This window comes from Oreochromis aureus, linkage group 16 (assembly GCF_013358895.1).
Source record: "Oreochromis aureus strain Israel breed Guangdong linkage group 16, ZZ_aureus, whole genome shotgun sequence".
Taxonomy (NCBI): domain Eukaryota; kingdom Metazoa; phylum Chordata; class Actinopteri; order Cichliformes; family Cichlidae; genus Oreochromis; species Oreochromis aureus.
The window spans coordinates 32,242,029-32,261,036 of NC_052957.1; the positions used below are offsets into that span (position 1 = coordinate 32,242,029).

Below are 19,008 nucleotides of genomic sequence, written 5' to 3' on the forward strand. Positions count from 1 at the left end.
AGGTTAAGAATTTTTTTCTCAACATGCAGAAAAGTTTGATATAAAAATTCTGATGCCATCCTCAAGCTACTCTCAAACTCCATTTGAGACTCCAATCCTGATTTTGTCTCATTTACACGTCTTCCTGGTGTGGTGAGATTGAATTCATCCATCGGAACCAGGCGATGGTATTTCATCGACTCTGGATCATCGTGACTCTCTCTTCTGACCTCTCCCTCTCTCTCATCAGACTGAAGCAGCCACCCAGATGATGTAACTACTGTATTAATTAGGCTGCTGAGCTCTTGTTTTCCTGGCCTGCCATTTTAAAGGTGTCTTCTCTACCATGAGAATGATGCAACTCCCATTTACGTCATCACAGCCTCACTCATTTCTCCTGCTGGATGTCTAGACCATTTCATAATTAGTTGTGTGCTCGAACAAGTAAACATTAGAAAATAAAATGAAGAAATTAAAAGCATAGCTCTTGGAGTACTCTAGCAGAGTTTATGCAACTCTTCTAGCTCAGTCCCTTTTAACTCAAATAAGGCCAACACCGCCAATATATCGACCCCTCTCTGCAGCAGGTTTTGTTCTGTTATTGATCGGTGACAATTATGGAGTACGAAACTGGGTTTCCAGATTAAAGTGCTAGGTCACTCGTTAGTTATGAGGTTTTGTATCATCTCATGGTATAAGGTTGAGTGCAGGTAAACTAATTTTTGCAGTAGCAAAATATTATGCTAAATCCCACTAAATATCTCATTCACTAACCTGCTGTTAAACTTCTCAGGGTGCTTCTCACGCATCAGATGAAAGCGATGGGCGATTGAGGCATCCTGGAGGAGAAAACAGAAAAGACATTGTGAATTTCACCAGATACCCTCCTTGATGCAACTCCAAAGGGGGATTTCCAGCTTTACCAAGCAAATGTGTTAACTACTACACTACCGAGCCACAACATTGATACAAAATACAGCTTTTAAATTACTTCATTTATGAAGGGAAAAGGATCCAAACCTACCTGGCCCTGTGTAAAAAAATAACTGCAATCAAGCTTTTGTGACAGCTGGCAATGAGTCTTTCATATAGCTCTAGAGAAATTTTATCCCGCCCCTCTTTAAAGAATTTTTTAAAATTCAGTTTTGTTTTTTCTTTTGTTATTGTTGTTTTTTTGAGCATGAACAGCCTGTTTGAGGTCATGTCAGGTCTATTTAACCTCCTAAGACCCAAACTCTTCCACGACATGCATTTTTAATTTCTCTTTGATATTTGGGCATATTGGGGCCCGATGAATGTAAAAACAAAGAATTTCCAGATTTTTTTTTTTTACCTTATTTTTGTTTTTAAGAAAAATGAGAGCCACAAATGAGGATATTCGTTTAAAATTTTGATAGAACAGTAGCAGTATAATGTCCTCGTAAGTGGATATCAGGCCCATGTAGAGCAAAATTGAGTATTTTGGTCAAAATAACCAAAAATGTGATGTCCACATATGTGGACGGCAGGTCCTAGGAGGTTAAATTTGTTGTTTTTAAGCCATTCAGAGTAGGATTTACTGGTTTGTTTTAGTTCTGCTCAATAAGCCAGAAAAACACAAATCGATATTCTCGGATATTCTCATTCAGGATTTTCTGGTAGAGAGCAGAATTCATGGTTGCATCAGTCATGGAAAGTCATCCAGATCCTGAAGCAGGAAAGCAGCCCCAGACCAACACCATACCATCAACACGTTTGTTTCTGCCAGACGCGACGAGACTCCAGACTGCTCCAGAAATCTCAACTTTTGTCACTCCAAAGAATATTTTCCCCAAAGTCTTGGGGATTGTCAAGATGTTTTTGTGGCAAAGGTGAGATGAATGTTTGTATTCTTTGTGCTCAGCAGCCGTTTTTGCCTTTAAACTCTCCCATAGGTGCCATTTTTGCCCAGTCTCCTTCTTATTGCTGAATCATGAATACCAGTCTAACCTGAGACATCTGAGATCTGCAGTCTAGATGTTGCTCTTTGTTCTTTTGTGATGTTGTGGATGAGTCATCAGTGCATTCTTGGAGTCATTTTGGTAGGCCAATGTTAGTGCCATATTCAACAGAAAACTAGCTAGTTTAATCAAAAGTTAAACTTTTCCTCTTTCCTTTTTTTCACTTTCATTTTCATTTCATTTTCTATATTTTAAATAGGAAGCAATTAATTGACTGAAAGAGGAAAATAAGTGGCAGATTTCCCCCCACTTGAAATTGCTGTGCATGACGACAGTGTTTTGATCAAGCAATAATTTGATCCGGCACAATAACCACAATAACCCTTCCTACCTCCTGCTGTAATTCAGTCTACAGAGCACAAAGACACTGAGGAGTATAAAACTACGGCTAATGACACATTACAACACTGAACTGAGGGTCACAAGTTTACTGAAGCTGGTCTTAGACCGGACCCCGCCTTCCTGCCCCGTGTATTTAACCCCTGACCTCTGGGCCAAAGGTGAATGTACCCCTGATCAGTCACAAGAGCAGCCTCAGTATGACCCCTTAAAATAGGCAAACAAACAACAGCAGCCGCCAGCAGAGACATAATCAGTGTTTGCCATCTGAAACCAAGAAGAAATGATATTGTCCTCTGCTCATTTTGATTCATTTTTCACAGCCTGACAGTCACAAGAGCCCCTTATAGTGTTTTATGTGAAAGTACACAGTTTTGTTTCTTTTTACCTTTTAAAACTATTCAAACATCATACTAACTCTACAAGCCAGATAAATAACAACAATGGCAAGTTCAATTAGCACTAAGACTGCAGACGCACAAAAAGACCATAAACATGCATGAAGACCCGCAGCATGCAAAGAAACACACACAGATTTGATTGCATGAGATCTGTGACACAGAGCAGTCCTGATCTGAACTTTGAGCTTGACCAGAGCTTCTTCTTCTTCTTCTCAGAGGATCGTCTTATTTTATTAATAAAACTTTACATGGGACTATTTGGATAGCAGGATGTTAAAGTAATACATAAGATGTTTAATAATTGACTATCTTTTGATTGACATAGCATTTAGCCTTGAGGATGCTACACTGATGTTAAAAAGAAGAAAAAGGGTTGATATATACCGTTGGAGTTACAGTAAGAGCAAGATAAAAATAATCTGCAGTATTTACTCAGACACAATGTTCATCCTCTAGTTCACATGTAAATATAATCCCTTTACAGCTTATTTGCATGTTATTTTCATGCTGCCAGGCTTCTCATTTAAAGCAGTCCTTCCACTTAAATATTGTAAATAACAGTTCAGCACAACACACATGTAATTGAAAAGTTAATACTCTCAATGCCCTGCAGCTAGAGAAGATGCAAATGAGGGGGAAAAAAGTCCCTGACAGAAGTAATGACCATTTTTACCGACCAAAACATGACAGTAATGATGCACTGCTACATTAAACATGTTACCTTTACCAAAGGACAGAGGGAGAGAGAGCGAGAACAGATTAAGAACAAGAACAATGCAAATGCTTTTACAACAGATACAGTGACGCTCAGTGAGTAAAGATACCAGAACGATGTATCTACACGGGTCTGCATGAAGGAGTGTGTGCGTGCCTGCAGGGGTGCTTTGCTTGTTGCCTTTCTCTGAGTATAGTTGTAGTACATTTCTACGTGGCCTGTGTTTGTGCCTTTGATTATGTGAAGATGGTGTGCAGTGGAAGACCTAAACTGCTCACCCAATTAGAAGTTAGAAACAGTCGTACTGCTGCTTTTCCACAGGCTCAACAAAAATGATGATTTGTCTTTACCTTTGATTGGGCCATGACCTCTCCTGTTAACAACTAGAACTAACCCAAACCCTCCAATTATTCATCACTCACTAATAACAATAATAAAGCCCCATGTTTTTGGACATTTCATGCAATACTTGAAGGTAGCCTATTATTTATATGAAAGCTGATACAATTTTTTGCTAACTGCACAGAATCATAACCTCATCTTCTAAGGGTGTCATTTACTAATTTTTATCTTATCCACTAATATCACTTAGATAAGCTGCGAGAAAAATAACGAGCATGCATCTTATAATTTGGCAAAGATGTAGGTTTTGGAAGGTGAAGGTGTACTTTCCACAGTACAGTATTACAAGAAAAGTGAAAAACAGGAATTTGGATATTTGTAAATTCTTGTCTAATAAAGTCAACTCATTTTAGATGCTTGGTAATAAGGGAGGACAACCCAATATCACAACAGAGTGTGTAATAGACACGGCGGTCCACTGTCTTCCTAAAAAGTTGCAGTAATCTGCAGTAACAGAAGAGCGAGGTATTTTGTTTCAAGCCAACATGCAAATAATCACATGAAAGCCTTTAAACAGACTATTTTTTAACACATTTACATGTATATACATATAAGCACCCAAGCTTAATAGATTCTGGTGATTAAGGACCCTGGAATGTACTAAACACGTTTTTTGCTCACTAGTGACTTTGTGGGTTTAAATATATCATCACCCCCTGCTGGTCATGTAATTTGTGCATGGAGTCATGCAACTTCTGCATGCATGCCCATTTCACGTGTTAGAGAGGCAAAGTGGGAAATGGACACAGTGGAGTTGCTTGTCTATTACATGTTTTCCCGTGACACTGGGTTGGGGAGGAATATATTTAGACCAAAGTGCATCCTATAATTTTGACAGGTGAAAGCACCTGTGATGATAGGCTGGCATCCTGCCTGCCTGTCCAGGTGTTTCAGTTTGGTGCAACAAGGACAATGGAAGGCTGTGACGAAGCAAGCGGACAGGTGCGATTACAAGCTTCCTCACTTGTCACCCTGAAAATCATGAATGGACGCTACCGCACTTCCTCAATCAGACACTAGGGCAATGTTCTGAGATCTCCATGCATCAGCAAATCTCACACCTTAAAATAGACCTGCATCTGCTGCTTTTACAGAAACTGATACTGGAACCTGGGGAGTAACGAGACATCACAGGCAAGAGGACAGACATAACTTAAAAACCTTCCTATTCTGATCTAATGCTAAGGTTACTCATCACATCAAAAACACATAAACATGTGAGAATTCAATGAGGGCAAAGTGTTTGTTTTTTTTTAAATTGTGCCCAAGGAGTCGTTTGTCACATGTGTACAAATGGTGGAGTTTTGTTGTTGTATTGATTTTGGTTTATCATGAGCAAAGTCTGTAGGACAGCATATGGATCAGGGTCAGACAACAACACAAAGTAGCTGCAGAGCTTTTTAAAACATGACAGGCTGTTCCATGTCACTAAATCTGCCCCGAATCCCCCGCTACAGGCGATCACTGACCAGCACAACTTTTACGCATTCTTTCCTCCTGATAAATCTGGCAGTAACAATATGTGACATTTGCCATTGCCTGTAGTTGCCTATGTGATCAAGGTTGGTTTGATCTTGCCGTTTGAAGTTTTGCTCATGGTGTGTGTGGGGCAAAGAGGAGCTTCTAGGGGATGGGTGAGGTGAACAGGAGGAAAGGAATAGAGAGTGACAAACAACAACAAAACTGGTGGATGGAAAATGTCACATCAGTGGGGCCCACAGTACCCGGCAGAGGAATACATTGTCAGTGTGCCCCTATTATGTTTTGAGTCCCTATAGTGAGGCACTTTGTTAACTTAATATCAAAGAGAAATGCCATGATACACTTGTACTGGAATGCTCAGTTTAGCATGCTTGATTCAGAGAAAGCTAAACATTTCTATATCACTTATGAATTGATAGACTATAGTAATAACTATAGTAATTAGTCATGTGGCGCCCTGGATGGGGAAACACCAACCTCACAGTATCACCCCAATAGAGCACTCTGCTCTCAGACTGCACACTTACTTGTTGTTCCTACAGTATTTAAAAGTGGAATGGGAGACAGAGGTTTAACTAACACAAGCTCGCTAATGTTAGCTAATTTGTGCATCACTGAGCCACACTAACGCCATAACATTATGACTTGATATTCAGCACAAACCATCATGGAACGCTGTGCTTTGGCGAGTGAAAATCTACTGTTTTATTAGTCCTTTAAGGAGGACTAATTAGTCGATGACTATGCACCTGTACAACTTGGCAACTGCTATAATTGTGTTATGAAGACATATTTAAGACTTTAAAGATTGTCTAGATGTGTCTTTTTGAGTCCACATGTTAGACCATCCCTGAGCACTATTCCCCCTGTCTTTAAGACCAGCCAGGTGTCACTCAGCACGGTCATTCATTACTGTGGTAACCTGGCCTGAACCTGGCAGACGCTGACTTCCTGTGACTGATACTTCCCCTGACCTTCAGTCTGTGCCAGAATAACTCCGTGTCCCTCTCTCTCTCTCTCTCTCTCTCTCGCATTTTCTCTATCTGTCCCTCTCTTTCTCTCCTTCTCCTTTACCCTCACACACACACACACAATTCAGTCTCTGAATTACCATTTATACCAATTATGCTGTTCTTTTTCCTTTCTGTCATATGTATATATTTATATATATATACACTGTTCCAACGATGGATGTTCATATTACATCATTAAAGTTTTTAATAATGAGGTCAGTTTATGTATCAGCTTTTATCATCTTCAGTTTTAAACCATAGGTTTATGATTTAAATTCTAAGTTATTGTTTAAGCCCTCTACTTGGTTATGGTCCTGTCCTTTTGTTTGTTTTTGTTGTGTGTGTGTGTGTGTGTGTGTGTGTGTGTGTGTGTGTGTGATTTTGAGTTTTTTAAATTTTTCTTTAGGTTTTTTTTAACTGTTTTTATTAGAATAATTTATATTAGTCATCCTGTCTTTGAGACATTCCAGCCTGCAGTATTTTGGGTAGTGTCATGGAGAGATGGCTAGGTAAAGGTGAGTATCATCTGCATATATAATGTATATTGTGCCTTTTAATAATACTGGGAAACACATTATGCAAAGAGAAAAGGTCCTTGCATAGAACCCTGCAGAACTCCATAATTAACCTTAGTGTGTGAAGAAGGCTTCTCGTTTACTTTATGATTCACAAAATAAAGATTCAGTATGATTCATACTACTTCAGTGCAGCACCTTTAATACCTACGGCGTGTTCTAATCTCTGTAGTTAAATATTGTGGTCAACTGTATTGAACGCTGCACTGACGTCTAACAGGACAAGCATAGAAATGAGGCGACTATCAGAGGCCATAAGAAGAGAATTTGTTACCTCTGTTAGTGATGGCTTTTCAAGCAATGGTTTAATTACTGTCACCTGAAAGGTGAAAGGTACTTAAGCAAATTAACAGAGATACACTGATCATATTTACGATCAAAGCAGTAATCAGGACGTCTTTGAGCAGTCTTGTAGGAATGAGGTCTAACAGACAAGATGATAATTTGGAAAAGCTGAGTAGTTGATCTGGTCTATTTTGTTTTATTTAACATACTCACTATTCAGCTCAAGGAGGTTGTCCAAGAGTCAGCTGTTTCCAACATCAAGCATGAACTTTCTGTCAAAAAGTTTTATAAGTTCTCAGAAAATGTAGTTTGAATATCAATAACTGGAAAAATGTTATCTAAAGGAAACGAGATTTGGTGATATGACTGAGCAATTTTGTAGTGAAAAAGCTTTTTCTGGATCAAGATGGCAAGATGATATGCATAAGGATTCAAGAAAGGAACAGTGGTATCTATAGTGAACAACATATTATTTGCCCTAATGTAGTTCCTCACTGTCCTGGTTAAAAAGCAGCCAGCGACTTATATTTCCATCTGAAGAGGCTCACGATGTTCTACACCCCCACAGTCAGGGACTGCGGTACGCAATAGGAACTGGCCAGTAACACTGTTATTGGAATCAGCTTGCACTGCACACCACTCAGCTATGTGCATTCAAGTGCAGACACATAAATACACATCTACACCCGTGCACCTATCTAAAGCAACTTCCACACAGGGGCACACACTGCAGAGGGATCAGCTTCCTCATTGAAACATGAGGCGGCATCTTTAATGGCTGCTGACATGGTGTGATTTCCTTCTCTCAAATTCTTTTCACAAGATTCTTTCCAGGCTGCAGGTCAAGTGAAGAGACTTTAGCAAGTTGTACAATGCAGGCTCTGTACAGAGATGGTTAAGTCCTCTGTATTTATTCATGATTTTTTTTATGACCTTTATGAAGGCATAAATCTGGCTTAAATTGAAAGGTGAAATGTCATCTTTTCAGGCTATTAGAAAAACTTCAATTCAATCTAATTTTAACCATCTACCAATGAATGTTTACATATGGAAGAATTCTAATGTAAATCTGTTAAACTGACTAATTTATTTTATTTGGTTATGAAATTGTTACGATTAAACAGTCACACAACAACCACTCTAGATATTTTACCTGTGATCACAATCTAATTATTTATAGTTTCAGTTATTAAACCTTATTTATTTATGGTCCTTTGTTTTTTTCTTTCCCTTTCCTGTGCGTCTTGTGTTCCCTCCATCTTCATCTCCCTGTTTTGTTTTGTTTTATTTGTGAGTTCATTCTTAGTGTCCCAGTGCAGTGCCACGGTGTCAGCTAAGGGGTCACCACAAGAACTTTTACACAGAACAACACTGTATCATTCTGTGATGGTCCAGTGGTAAGCAAGGACACCTCACTGCGTGAATGGGAAATCTGAGAAGTTTGGAAAAGGAAATGTATTTTTTCAATCAATTATATAGCAACTTCTTTCTCTGCATGTCTTTTCAGGGGAGATGAAAGAAGGTTTTTCGCTTCTCACTTTGACCATTGTTTTGGCAAAGTTGTAAATATGCTTTCAAGTTTAGTTCGATTTCTGCTACGTGGACAAGTGTATGACCAGTTGCGTTATACATTATGCTGTAAGTGATGGAGCTGTAAAATGCAACAGTGCAGAAATATATGGAGCTGCTATTGTTCTTACTGATGTTCTTACTGTGATCCTCTCTGCCTAATGTAATACTGTCAGCCCCCACAGTGAGCTCACTGCTCAATGCGGCAACAGCAAGGTGCTGCTGTCAAAGCTACAGTGTTTGAATTGATTTAATCCTCATGATACACACAGCTTTGTGATTTTTTCTCAATTATAAAACTATTTCCTGTGGAACTATGCAACTTGAAAAATTTCCTACCAGTACAAAATAAAGTGTTATGTCATTTAAAATCACAAAATCATCTTATACCTTCTGCTCAACAGCTCCAAGTGCCTTGACCGAGCCAGCCACATGCTCCACACTATGTCATCCACAATTAAGTCAGCGAGATAAAGGACAGATGACTGTGTAAGCTTTCAGATTCGGCCTTGCCAGCCTCCCATCTCCATGGCAACCCAACCCTGAGTAGAAAGGTCTGCAATAAGATGGCAGGAAATGCAAACCTTGTATGGTTGTTAAAGCAGATTTAAGGTCTTACTAATGGCTGCATCATTGGTGTGAGTCAGAGATTTGGTTTGCTCAGGTGTCGTGTGCACACAGATACTCAGCCATCTGTCACTATGGCTCCTGGAGGCACAGCGATCTGTTGCTTTATTTTAATGGCTGTGCTATGCTGGAGCGTTGTCAGAGACTCACACAGATAACCTTTCCTTTAGAGGATAACCATGGAGTTATGCTATAGCTTTATTACTGTCAACAAATCCCATGAGAGGTTAAGAGTTGTTATTTTTCACTCACCATTTCGCTCCCAGCCCTTAGTGCAATCAGTCCCTTTTACAGCTTTAGACATTGGTCACAAATGTATAGCTCAATGTGGATTTTATTTATTGTTTTTTTAAGAGATTAGAAACTAAAATAAAAACAAAACAAAAAACAAGTGTGTGAGGCAAAAAGTAAGTCAATAATTAAAAGTCACAAACTGCAGTTCCTCAAGCTGACACTTGAAGGTGTCCCTAAAAGCAGGTCAACCCCCATAGACTCTAACGTTAAAATGTCCAACTTAATAAAAATAATCTTTATTGTCCATTCTTTATAGATGAACTCCCTTTCATAACAACTATAACTCATCCATTTGGATACTGATGAGACTTAAACTTAGGCGCATGGCCACTCTGACTACTAGATGTGCTGACACAGGCAGCTGTAGCCGACAGCTGTCTGCTAGACCTCAGTTCGAGTTATTGAACTGAACTCACTGCTTTGACTTGGCTGCGTTTCCGGATGTAGTATTTTTTACAGCATCGTAATTAAATGATCGGACAAAATATATGGCCCATTGTTGTGAAACATAGATCATCCAAGAAGCTTATGTTTTGGTTTTGATGACTTTTGAAACTGTAACGTTTGATTAGTTGGATACCAGATATTTTATACACAGTCTATACTGTTAATAAGTGCAAAGGTGAAGAGACTGACTGAAAAACTGTAGTGCAACAATGTTGCTGTGCTCTCTCACGCACATTGCCACTAAAGGACACCTTGGAAGTAACTGAGACACACAAGCAGTTTTGAAAAATCAGCATTTTTTTACACCTCTGGAATGAGAACGCTCTGACCTATGACGAGGCAGTCAGAAGTGTCGGCATTGCACCTGCCACAGCCTGCAGTAATTACTGTCCATGATGGATTAAACAATGGGAGATCAGGTCAAAAGAAATATAAGCTGCAGCTTGATGCAGCGCTTTGTGTATAAAATGTAACTACAGCCATCACATGCATGAATTAATGTAACATGCAGGTTGAAATATACTTCATGAATGAACGTAAAAACCCTATCTGTGAAACAGAGATGCACTAATTACTGCATGTGAAAATGTGAGAGACAAAATTTGCCAAAAAGCATCACCACACCAAGACAGGCCTGTCAAATACTATTGTCTCTCTCTGTGTGAGACACTCGTGGTGCCACTCAGGCCACAAAGGAATCGGCTCTATCCTGTCACTGCCTCTTCTCCCATTTTTGAATAGAACGAGTTGTTGCTTGTAGAATGTGTCAAGCTGCATTTTTACAAACTCTAACCACTGAAATATAGATGTGTGTGTGTCACTTTCACTGTGCAGTATTACGCTCACACATCCACATTGATAAATATGTAGCTACCAGTGGGATTTCAGTTGTATAACATCACTGTGGTGTATCTGCTGCCTGTCAGTGCCCCCCCTCAAATGTCTACATATGCCCTCTGTACACTTATCTCACTTGGGTTTATTAATAGTCATATACACTGCACTGCTAATCTCATGACTATTAGCTGATAGGAATGGAGTTAATGATTACAGCCTAGCCTCATATTATTCTTTTTAATAGTAACTAGTAAGATTAGAATTAGTGAAAATGGTTGCTTTAGGTTTTCTTTATAACATCATGACGGCTATGGAGATATACAGAGTTGTGGTGGTGACACATCAATTATTTTAATACATTGAGGCTAAATGAGTGGTGCTGCCCTGTGATTACTTTATGAAGGTCTTGTTTGTCACCTCTGTATAAATGTCCCTGAGGCCCGCATATTATCTCCATGAGGACAAGATAAAAAAGTTGCTAAGCAACTGGTACCTGGCAGCATGTTTCTTGCCCAGAGGATGCAGCAATTCACTGATGAATCTCCTAATTGCTCATGTCCTCATAGATCAAATAATCTCTTTCACCATGTTTTTACTGTAATAACTACTCGAAAAGTTGAAGGACTTTATTTCACAATACAAAGAACTGGAATTCAAAATTCCAAACAAATGAAATATTGTCTTATATGGAATTAGATTACGAAATATGAACTGTCATGGTCCTGGGTCATTTGACCCAGCGTTTTGAGTTTTCCTGTATTGTGATTGTATTATGATCTATGTATAAGTTCTCCTTGCTAGTCTTAAGTTTATTTCCATAGTGCCAGGTTATCCTCTTTTGAGTTTCTTATGGGCCCTGTTTAGTTCCTTGATCATTTAGTAATTTCCCCTTGTGTCTTTGCCCTCTGTGTGTCTTTGCTGATGTTTGCCCTCCTTGTGGTTTATTCCATGTTTATTCATGTTTCCCCAGTCATCTCCTCTGTCTCTCCCTTGTGCTCCTTCGTGTTCCCTCGCTCCCTCTGGTTGGCCTCTGGTCGGCCTCTCCTCCACTGCTGTGTCATGTTCCCCAGTTTCCTGTTTTATTGTGAAGGTCTTGTGTTTCTGTGTTCCGCGTATCTTGTTTTGCTTCCCCTGTGGCGTCATGTTAATTTGTGTCAGCTGTATTCCCCGTGTTTCCTCACTTCCCTCGTTATCCTTCTGTGTATTTATGTCAGCGGCTCCCTCATACCTGTGTGTGTTTCTCCGTGTATTTAATGCTCCCAGTATAGTTCGTGTAATTTTCCCAGTTTTGGTTTTGCTTTTTCCATCCTCAGCAATAAAGTTGTATTTTGAGTTCACGTTTTGCCTACGTGAGTTTGCGTTTGGGTCCTATCCTGCCTGCACACAGCCGTTTTATGACAATGAACAGGTGCTATGATGCTACTCTATACTTTTATTCTGTGCATACAATAAAGTAACATTTTTAAATCTGAAATGTATTTATCTGAAACTGTTTCTTTATTGTTTTATTTCTGTGTAAAATAAGCCTTTTTTTTTGCTCATGTCATTTTAGGAACAAGACACAACCGGCTAAAAATGAATCCAAACTGGATTTTCTAAAACTGCAGTTCCACAAGCAAAAAGACTTCCATGTAGAAACTTCACAACACTGAAAAACATGTTTACAGGAGTTTGTCTTTCAGTTCTAATAAAACAAAGACAGATCACATGTTCACTGGACACACTTGTAATAATTTTGGTCATGCCACGGTTGCCGAACTCTGTGTGACTGTAGCTACTGTTAGATGATTAGCTCTTCACTATCTTGTCCAAATATGCAAATGTGGTTATTTCTGGTCACTCCAAAACCCAACATGCATCAGCTCTACCTCAGGCAAATGAAAGAAAGAAAACAAAATGTAACTCAGAAATCTGAGCTTTTGGCTCACACAGATTAAGTTCATCTTATTTTTTAAAATGTTGGCTACTGTCTGACATAGTAGAATGACATATGACAGAAACAGGAAGAAAGGATAATGTGGCTATTTGAAACATACGGAATGTTGTCTTTCTGTCAGTTTACTTACCACTCCAATAGAGAAGTAGTTGTTGACAATGCTGTAGGGGACAGGATCTCCCTTCTCCTCCTTGTCATCAGGGATGATGTCTATGTTCCAGCGGTCCAACACCACCTCGGTGCTATGCTCAATGTCCCGAAGGACCTTCACCAAGCTGCCACCCTCATAACCTGCCGAGAACAACCAGAGCATTCAATTTACTTCAATTCAGTGTTATTTATATCAAATCACAACAACAGTTGCCTCGAGGCGCTTTATTATATGTTAAGGTAGAGACCCTACAACATTAGAAAGAAACCCCAATAATGACACAACCACCTATGAGCAAGCACTTAGCAACAGCGGGGAGGAAAAAATGCTTTTTAACAGGAACAGGCCTGGTTCTTATATACAGCTTTTCTACTCTACTGGAGCATTCAAAGCACTTTATACAACGTGCCGTATTTACCTTTTTACTCCAGCACTTTTTTTCTATGCTTTTCTTACATAAGTGCTTTCTATCTTACATTCAGATGCATTTATACTCCGATGGATGCATCAGAGAGCAACTTGGGGATATTTATCATGCAGACTGGAGCAGCCAGGGTTCGAATCATCAACCTTCTGATTAGCAGATAACCTGCTCTACCTCCTGAGCTGCAGCCACTTTTATCCAGCTAAACATTATAAAGCTAGAAACTTGGAATCAATCAGGAATCACATGAATAAATAAATAAATTAAATCAAGCGCAGCGTGAGCAAAATCTGGGAGAGAAAAGTCGTTCTCTATATTTCATCATTTTTAATCATAATCTCCACATGTAACAGGCAAATTACACCATACGAGTTCAAATATGAAACACAATGAAACTGATTAAGCTGCCTTTCCAAAGAAACTACCCTCCTTGCTTCAAACCCAGAATGTAGCCCAGACCTGACAGCCCTCCGGGAAGCCCTCTGGATTTGCTCCATAGCCGACAGCCTGCTTTAACAGCCAGGCATAGTAATAAGAAGCAGATGTTTGTTCCAAAGGTGTCACAAGGGCATGAGGCTTTAATGAGTGCCATCACACTGGGAGAATCATGTGTGTGAAATATGAGAGTATTTTGCATATGCATATGTTCTCACATTTGTACTCTTGAGAAATAAAAGAAAATTCATGGGGAACAGTTGTCTTTTTACATGAACAATTAGCTACTTTTTAGCTGTATTCATTCATTTTGTGATGTTTGCACAGGTACACACACAAACACACACATCTACATAAATTAATACACGTTTTTGTCAGTCATTACGCCATCTGTGCACAACCTTAGAAGGCTGCAAGCCTGTACTTGAGTGTTAGCATATATGAATACTTGGAAATTAACCTTAAGCACAAAGTGCAACCAAGACTGATGCAACAGTTTTGCAGGTATTTATTACAATCAGGCTGTATTGGATAAAATGATTTTTTTCACCTGATAATGGCATAAGGGAAGTTATTACAGTCTATCCTGAGGGTTGAAAGAAAGAGAAAGAGTAACTCATGAAACCATCCAAAGACACTAATGGTGTGTCAGTGCTGAGATACCTGATATAATGAAAGACAATCATGTATAATACATCCTGATATTTGTGTAAATGATTACAAAAATCCACTGACACCAATAGAGGAAATTAAGTGTTGATGTGTTCACTGCATTATGCTGTATGTGTTATTTTTAAAGTAAAATTTGTTTTATCTGTCCTCCATTTTTGCCCCGTGTTCCATTTCACTGCAATTCACGTAAGTTCCTTTCACATTATCATAATTATTATTATTATTATTAGCAGTGGAAGAATTATATATGTATATGTTTCTATTCCAGTACTTGCCAAATGGTAAATGATAAAGTCAGTCATGTCTCATGGGTTAAGAGAAAAGCTTTACTCGGCAAATATCTCTACCAACTTTTGTGATAATCCTTCAAATTATTGTCAAGATATTCCACAAAAACCCAGTAATTAAAGTAAAATTCAACAAGGCCTAAATCTTTGGGATTCATCCTCTAGAGACCATGAATTAGATTGAGTGGTGATACATCTGAAAGCTGTTAGATGGATTTTTTTGTTAGAAATTTTGTTAGTTGATGAACATCTGACTAAAACAAATTGCAGAGCCATGAATCAAAACTGGCTGCTCACCTTCACATACAAATCAGACTAGATTAATTTTCTCCCTCAGGTAAATGATCATCAAGCTAATTGGCTGCAGCTAATATTTCAGAGTTTATCTCTGATGATCGGTTCAACAAACAGCCCAAAGCCACCCAGACCTGCCAGCTTACTGACAAAATATCTTTCAAGTGCTCTGCTGGTCCTCCACGCAACAACAATCGAGCAGTTATAACCAGTCAGTGTAATTACTGGTCCCAAGTACTACAAGAAATCAATGGCTGGCAAAGGACTTACAGCGTGTGCAAGTGATTTGCATATTAAGTTTTTAATTTGACACATAAAAGTCCCCTGTTTCTCTTCCCATCTTTCATTTCCCAGAAATGTGCAGAGACACATGGCTACCTTTTGTATTTGAGAAGTGAGTCATTCTTTAAATTAACCGTTTAAACGTGCTCTATTATGTTCAATTCAAAAATGAGTATCTAAATACAGAAGACAGGAGGCATGTAAGGCAGACAGAGGTGAAAAATGAAGCTGATATAAGAAGAACAAAAGAGAGCAGGCGGGAATGTCCAGGAGACAGTCATTCAGCAACCAGAGGGAGACAACAGTGATTGGCATAAACACACAGAGTTTTAGGAAAGAACACTGAAAAGCAAACAGGCAATCAGGCTGAAGCGTAGCTATAGGAAGTGACAGTGGACTTGGAAATGTGAAACTAATCGGGGCAGAACAGAGACTCACAAAGGCAGGAAAAAAGTGAAAGCTGTCCTCCGTGGCTCCCTCTTTATTGCCAATTTCTGCTTAACTGTCCAGCTCCAATTTTGATGCTTTCCCCCCACTGTTATCAGAAGTCATTTTTGACTGTAGAAGGCAGCTTTAGTAAGCAGAAATACAGATATTCCTCTGAAGAGGAATATCCAAAAAACGGAATTAAAGAGGACTTAAACTCATCAGGTGACCACAAACACAAATGATTATGAATAAGTATGGTGCTCCATTAACTCCATTAACTTTTTACATTTTTACATTTTTAATTTACATTTAACCTCTATATTGTGTATATTGTGCATTTTGCTATTTATCGTACTGTTTATTTTAATCTTTGTGTACAGCGCTTTGTGACTACCTGTCTATGAAAAGCGCTTAATAAATAAACTTTACTTACTTACTTACTTACTTAACTAACAGGCTCACAAAATCTGATCAGTGTTTTCAGCTTGTTTCTCTTTGCCACAAAGTGTCCAAAAAGATCAGCTATGGTATCAGTTCTTGCAGGCTTTATAGATGCCTATGCAGCTATGTAAAGAAAATACAGAAAGATGTCAGAACGAGCTCCTCACCTCCTCCCCAGCGTAAGCAGCGAGCCAGGTCATTCCCTGTGCCCAAAGGAAGAATGGCCACCGGAGGGTCTCTGGCAAAGTTGGCCTTATCTGCAAGGGCACAGACAAGCAGATCGATCTCGTGCTATGGAGGTGGAAAAGTCCTTGAAACAGATTTTCATGACAATATATGAACTAGAATTCTGACTGAATTTATTACTTAAGCCACTGATTTTACTGGCAATGCTAAACTTACATTTGTACTCAGCTAGATTAAAGTAGAGAGTAATAATTCCTCACAGTGGAAAAAAGTATGTGGAAGCATGATTGCAGGAACTGTGGAACTTCAGAGCTGGTCTTTAAATGGATGTTTACAATTCATTTTTCAGCTAAAATATTTAACGTTCACCTTTGTTTTTCTGGTCTTTCAGCCACATTTCATCTTTACTTTTATTAATAACAGAAAATATATGTGGACTGCTGCTTATATAGCACCTTTCTACATTATGTTTCATCCACTAAATCACACGGCGCTTTTATCTATGCTAAAGCACATTCTAACATTCACACACACTCAGGATTCAGTATGTTAATCAACGATGCTTCGCCATGTGTTCTGGAGTAGTCAGGGGTTGATCCACCAATCTTACAATTAGTGGATGACCCACTCTACCTCCTGACCAACAGCTGCCTTTAAAAAAAATAAAAACTGGTTAAGACTGCAGATAAACTCCTATCAAAGCAAAGTATTTTGTCATTAGTTCACAGAGGTTAGAATCTAATTACCTATACAGTCGAGGATCCAGCCCACTGTGCCATCACCTCCACAAGCAAGAACCCGGAAATCAGGGACATCATGGAAAAAGTTGAGCCTAGAAAGACAATAGATCCTGGAATCATCACACATGATCTTCTGACATTTTAGAGCTGCTATCCATTCTCACATACAGCAGAAAATAATCAGTTTCAGAAGTGTCTGCAGCACTAGAAATGGTATGCGTTTAAGACAGGAGAGCTGCCTGGGCAGAGAGTTCACGGGGCAGCACACAAGACACCCACAAGCCAGCGGGCATGTACTGGACCACTGACTGTGCTGTTCACATCTTAAAGCTATCAGACATCCCACACACTTTGTGTTCTGACCTGTACCTCTGTCAGCAACATTACAGAAAAGTTTAGGGGTTCAGTACATGTGTGAAAACATCTTCACATATATAGAAAACAGGTGTTTTGTTTGTAGTGTTTTACACAGAGTCCCTGAATCCTAATGTCAGTGTGTAGTAAGAATGCTGTGATGCCTAATTTATTAGTTGCATTTTGCAGCAGCTGACAGGGATTTCTAAAGCTTGTGATGGTTTAATGAACAGGGACGCTCCTGGGCAGAGAGGACACAGAGGAAGGTAGAGAGAGAAAGAGTAATCAGTGTGTGCCCACTCCAGCTGTGCTTACTTCACTCCTTTCCCTGGAAACCACAGTCACACAGTGGTCACAGAGTGCATGCCCTTCAAAGGGACCTTTAATGTGTGTTGGAACAAAGGTGTCGACAAAAGCTTTCATCTCTCTCTATCATGAGACAGCTGCCCGGTGACCACCTGGTCCTGCACAGTGATCGCCCATAGACCCTTTAAACCAGTTCTACATTTTCACTTGAACATAATACAGGCAGGTGATAAATTAAAAGAAAAATCGACATATAGTGTCTCAGTAAGGTCTTGGGCCACCACATGATTTTTCAAGTCTCCCAAACTCTGCTGGAGGAGTGAACGCTATTTTTCCAAAACATACTAACTATTTTAGTGTTTCGCTGATGATAATGGAAGGGCTGTCTAGCATGCCCAAAATCTCAAGTTAACCTGAGATCAAAATATTAGGAAAGCCATAACATATGAGTGATATTACTTTTGTCCTTATTCAGGTCCTTATCAGGATCAAAATGCTTCATAATAAGATGCATTGATATGTGAACTCCAGATGCCCCGACTAGTTTGTCAAAGATACAACAATACATGTTTTGCAGATAGTGTAGAAAACTCTCCCGCTGTGCAGTGTTACAGAAGAAACACCTGATTTTCACAGGCAGGATTGACAATGAAATGCTTACCCCACAGTATCGTCACGTTCTTTATTTTATTGCCAGAGAATCCCATGAAAAGTTCTGTTCATTTATTTTGTGCCAAATCACAACAACAGTCGTCTCAAGGTGTTTTATATTATAAGGTAAAAACCATACAGACAAAGAAAACCAAGGAAGCCCTAACAATCTTATGACCCCTTGTGAGGGGATGTGCATTGAAGGACTCCAAGGTTCCTCACAGTGTTACTGGAGGCCAAGGTAATGCCATCCAATAACCACAGTTTGATCTAATTTTGGAGGAGGAAATTAGCGGCCATCCAGGTCTTTATGTCTTTAAGACATTCCTGCAGTTTAACTAATTGGTCTGTGTTACCTGGCTTCATGGATAGATAGAGCTGCGTGTCATCTGCATAGCAGTGAAAATTTATGCTATGTCTTCTAATGATGCTGCCTAAGGGAAGCATGTATAATGTAAACAGAATTGGTCCTAGCA

The 19,008-nt window shown here is 39.2% G+C and overlaps 1 protein-coding gene across 1 annotated transcript in view; it reads right to left on the reverse strand.

The window, feature by feature from the left end:
* The window catches only part of LOC116326808 (diacylglycerol kinase beta), a 141,794-nt gene that overhangs the window by 53,091 nt on the left and 69,695 nt on the right, over positions 1-19,008 (reverse strand). Inside the window, exons 18-21 of the mRNA XM_039600255.1 lie at positions 17,228-17,313; positions 16,463-16,552; positions 13,011-13,171; positions 754-818 (exon numbers count right to left, since the gene is read on the reverse strand). Of these exons, the coding sequence (XP_039456189.1) occupies positions 754-818; positions 13,011-13,171; positions 16,463-16,552; positions 17,228-17,313 (402 nt within the window). The remainder of the gene's footprint in view (positions 1-753; positions 819-13,010; positions 13,172-16,462; positions 16,553-17,227; positions 17,314-19,008) is intronic.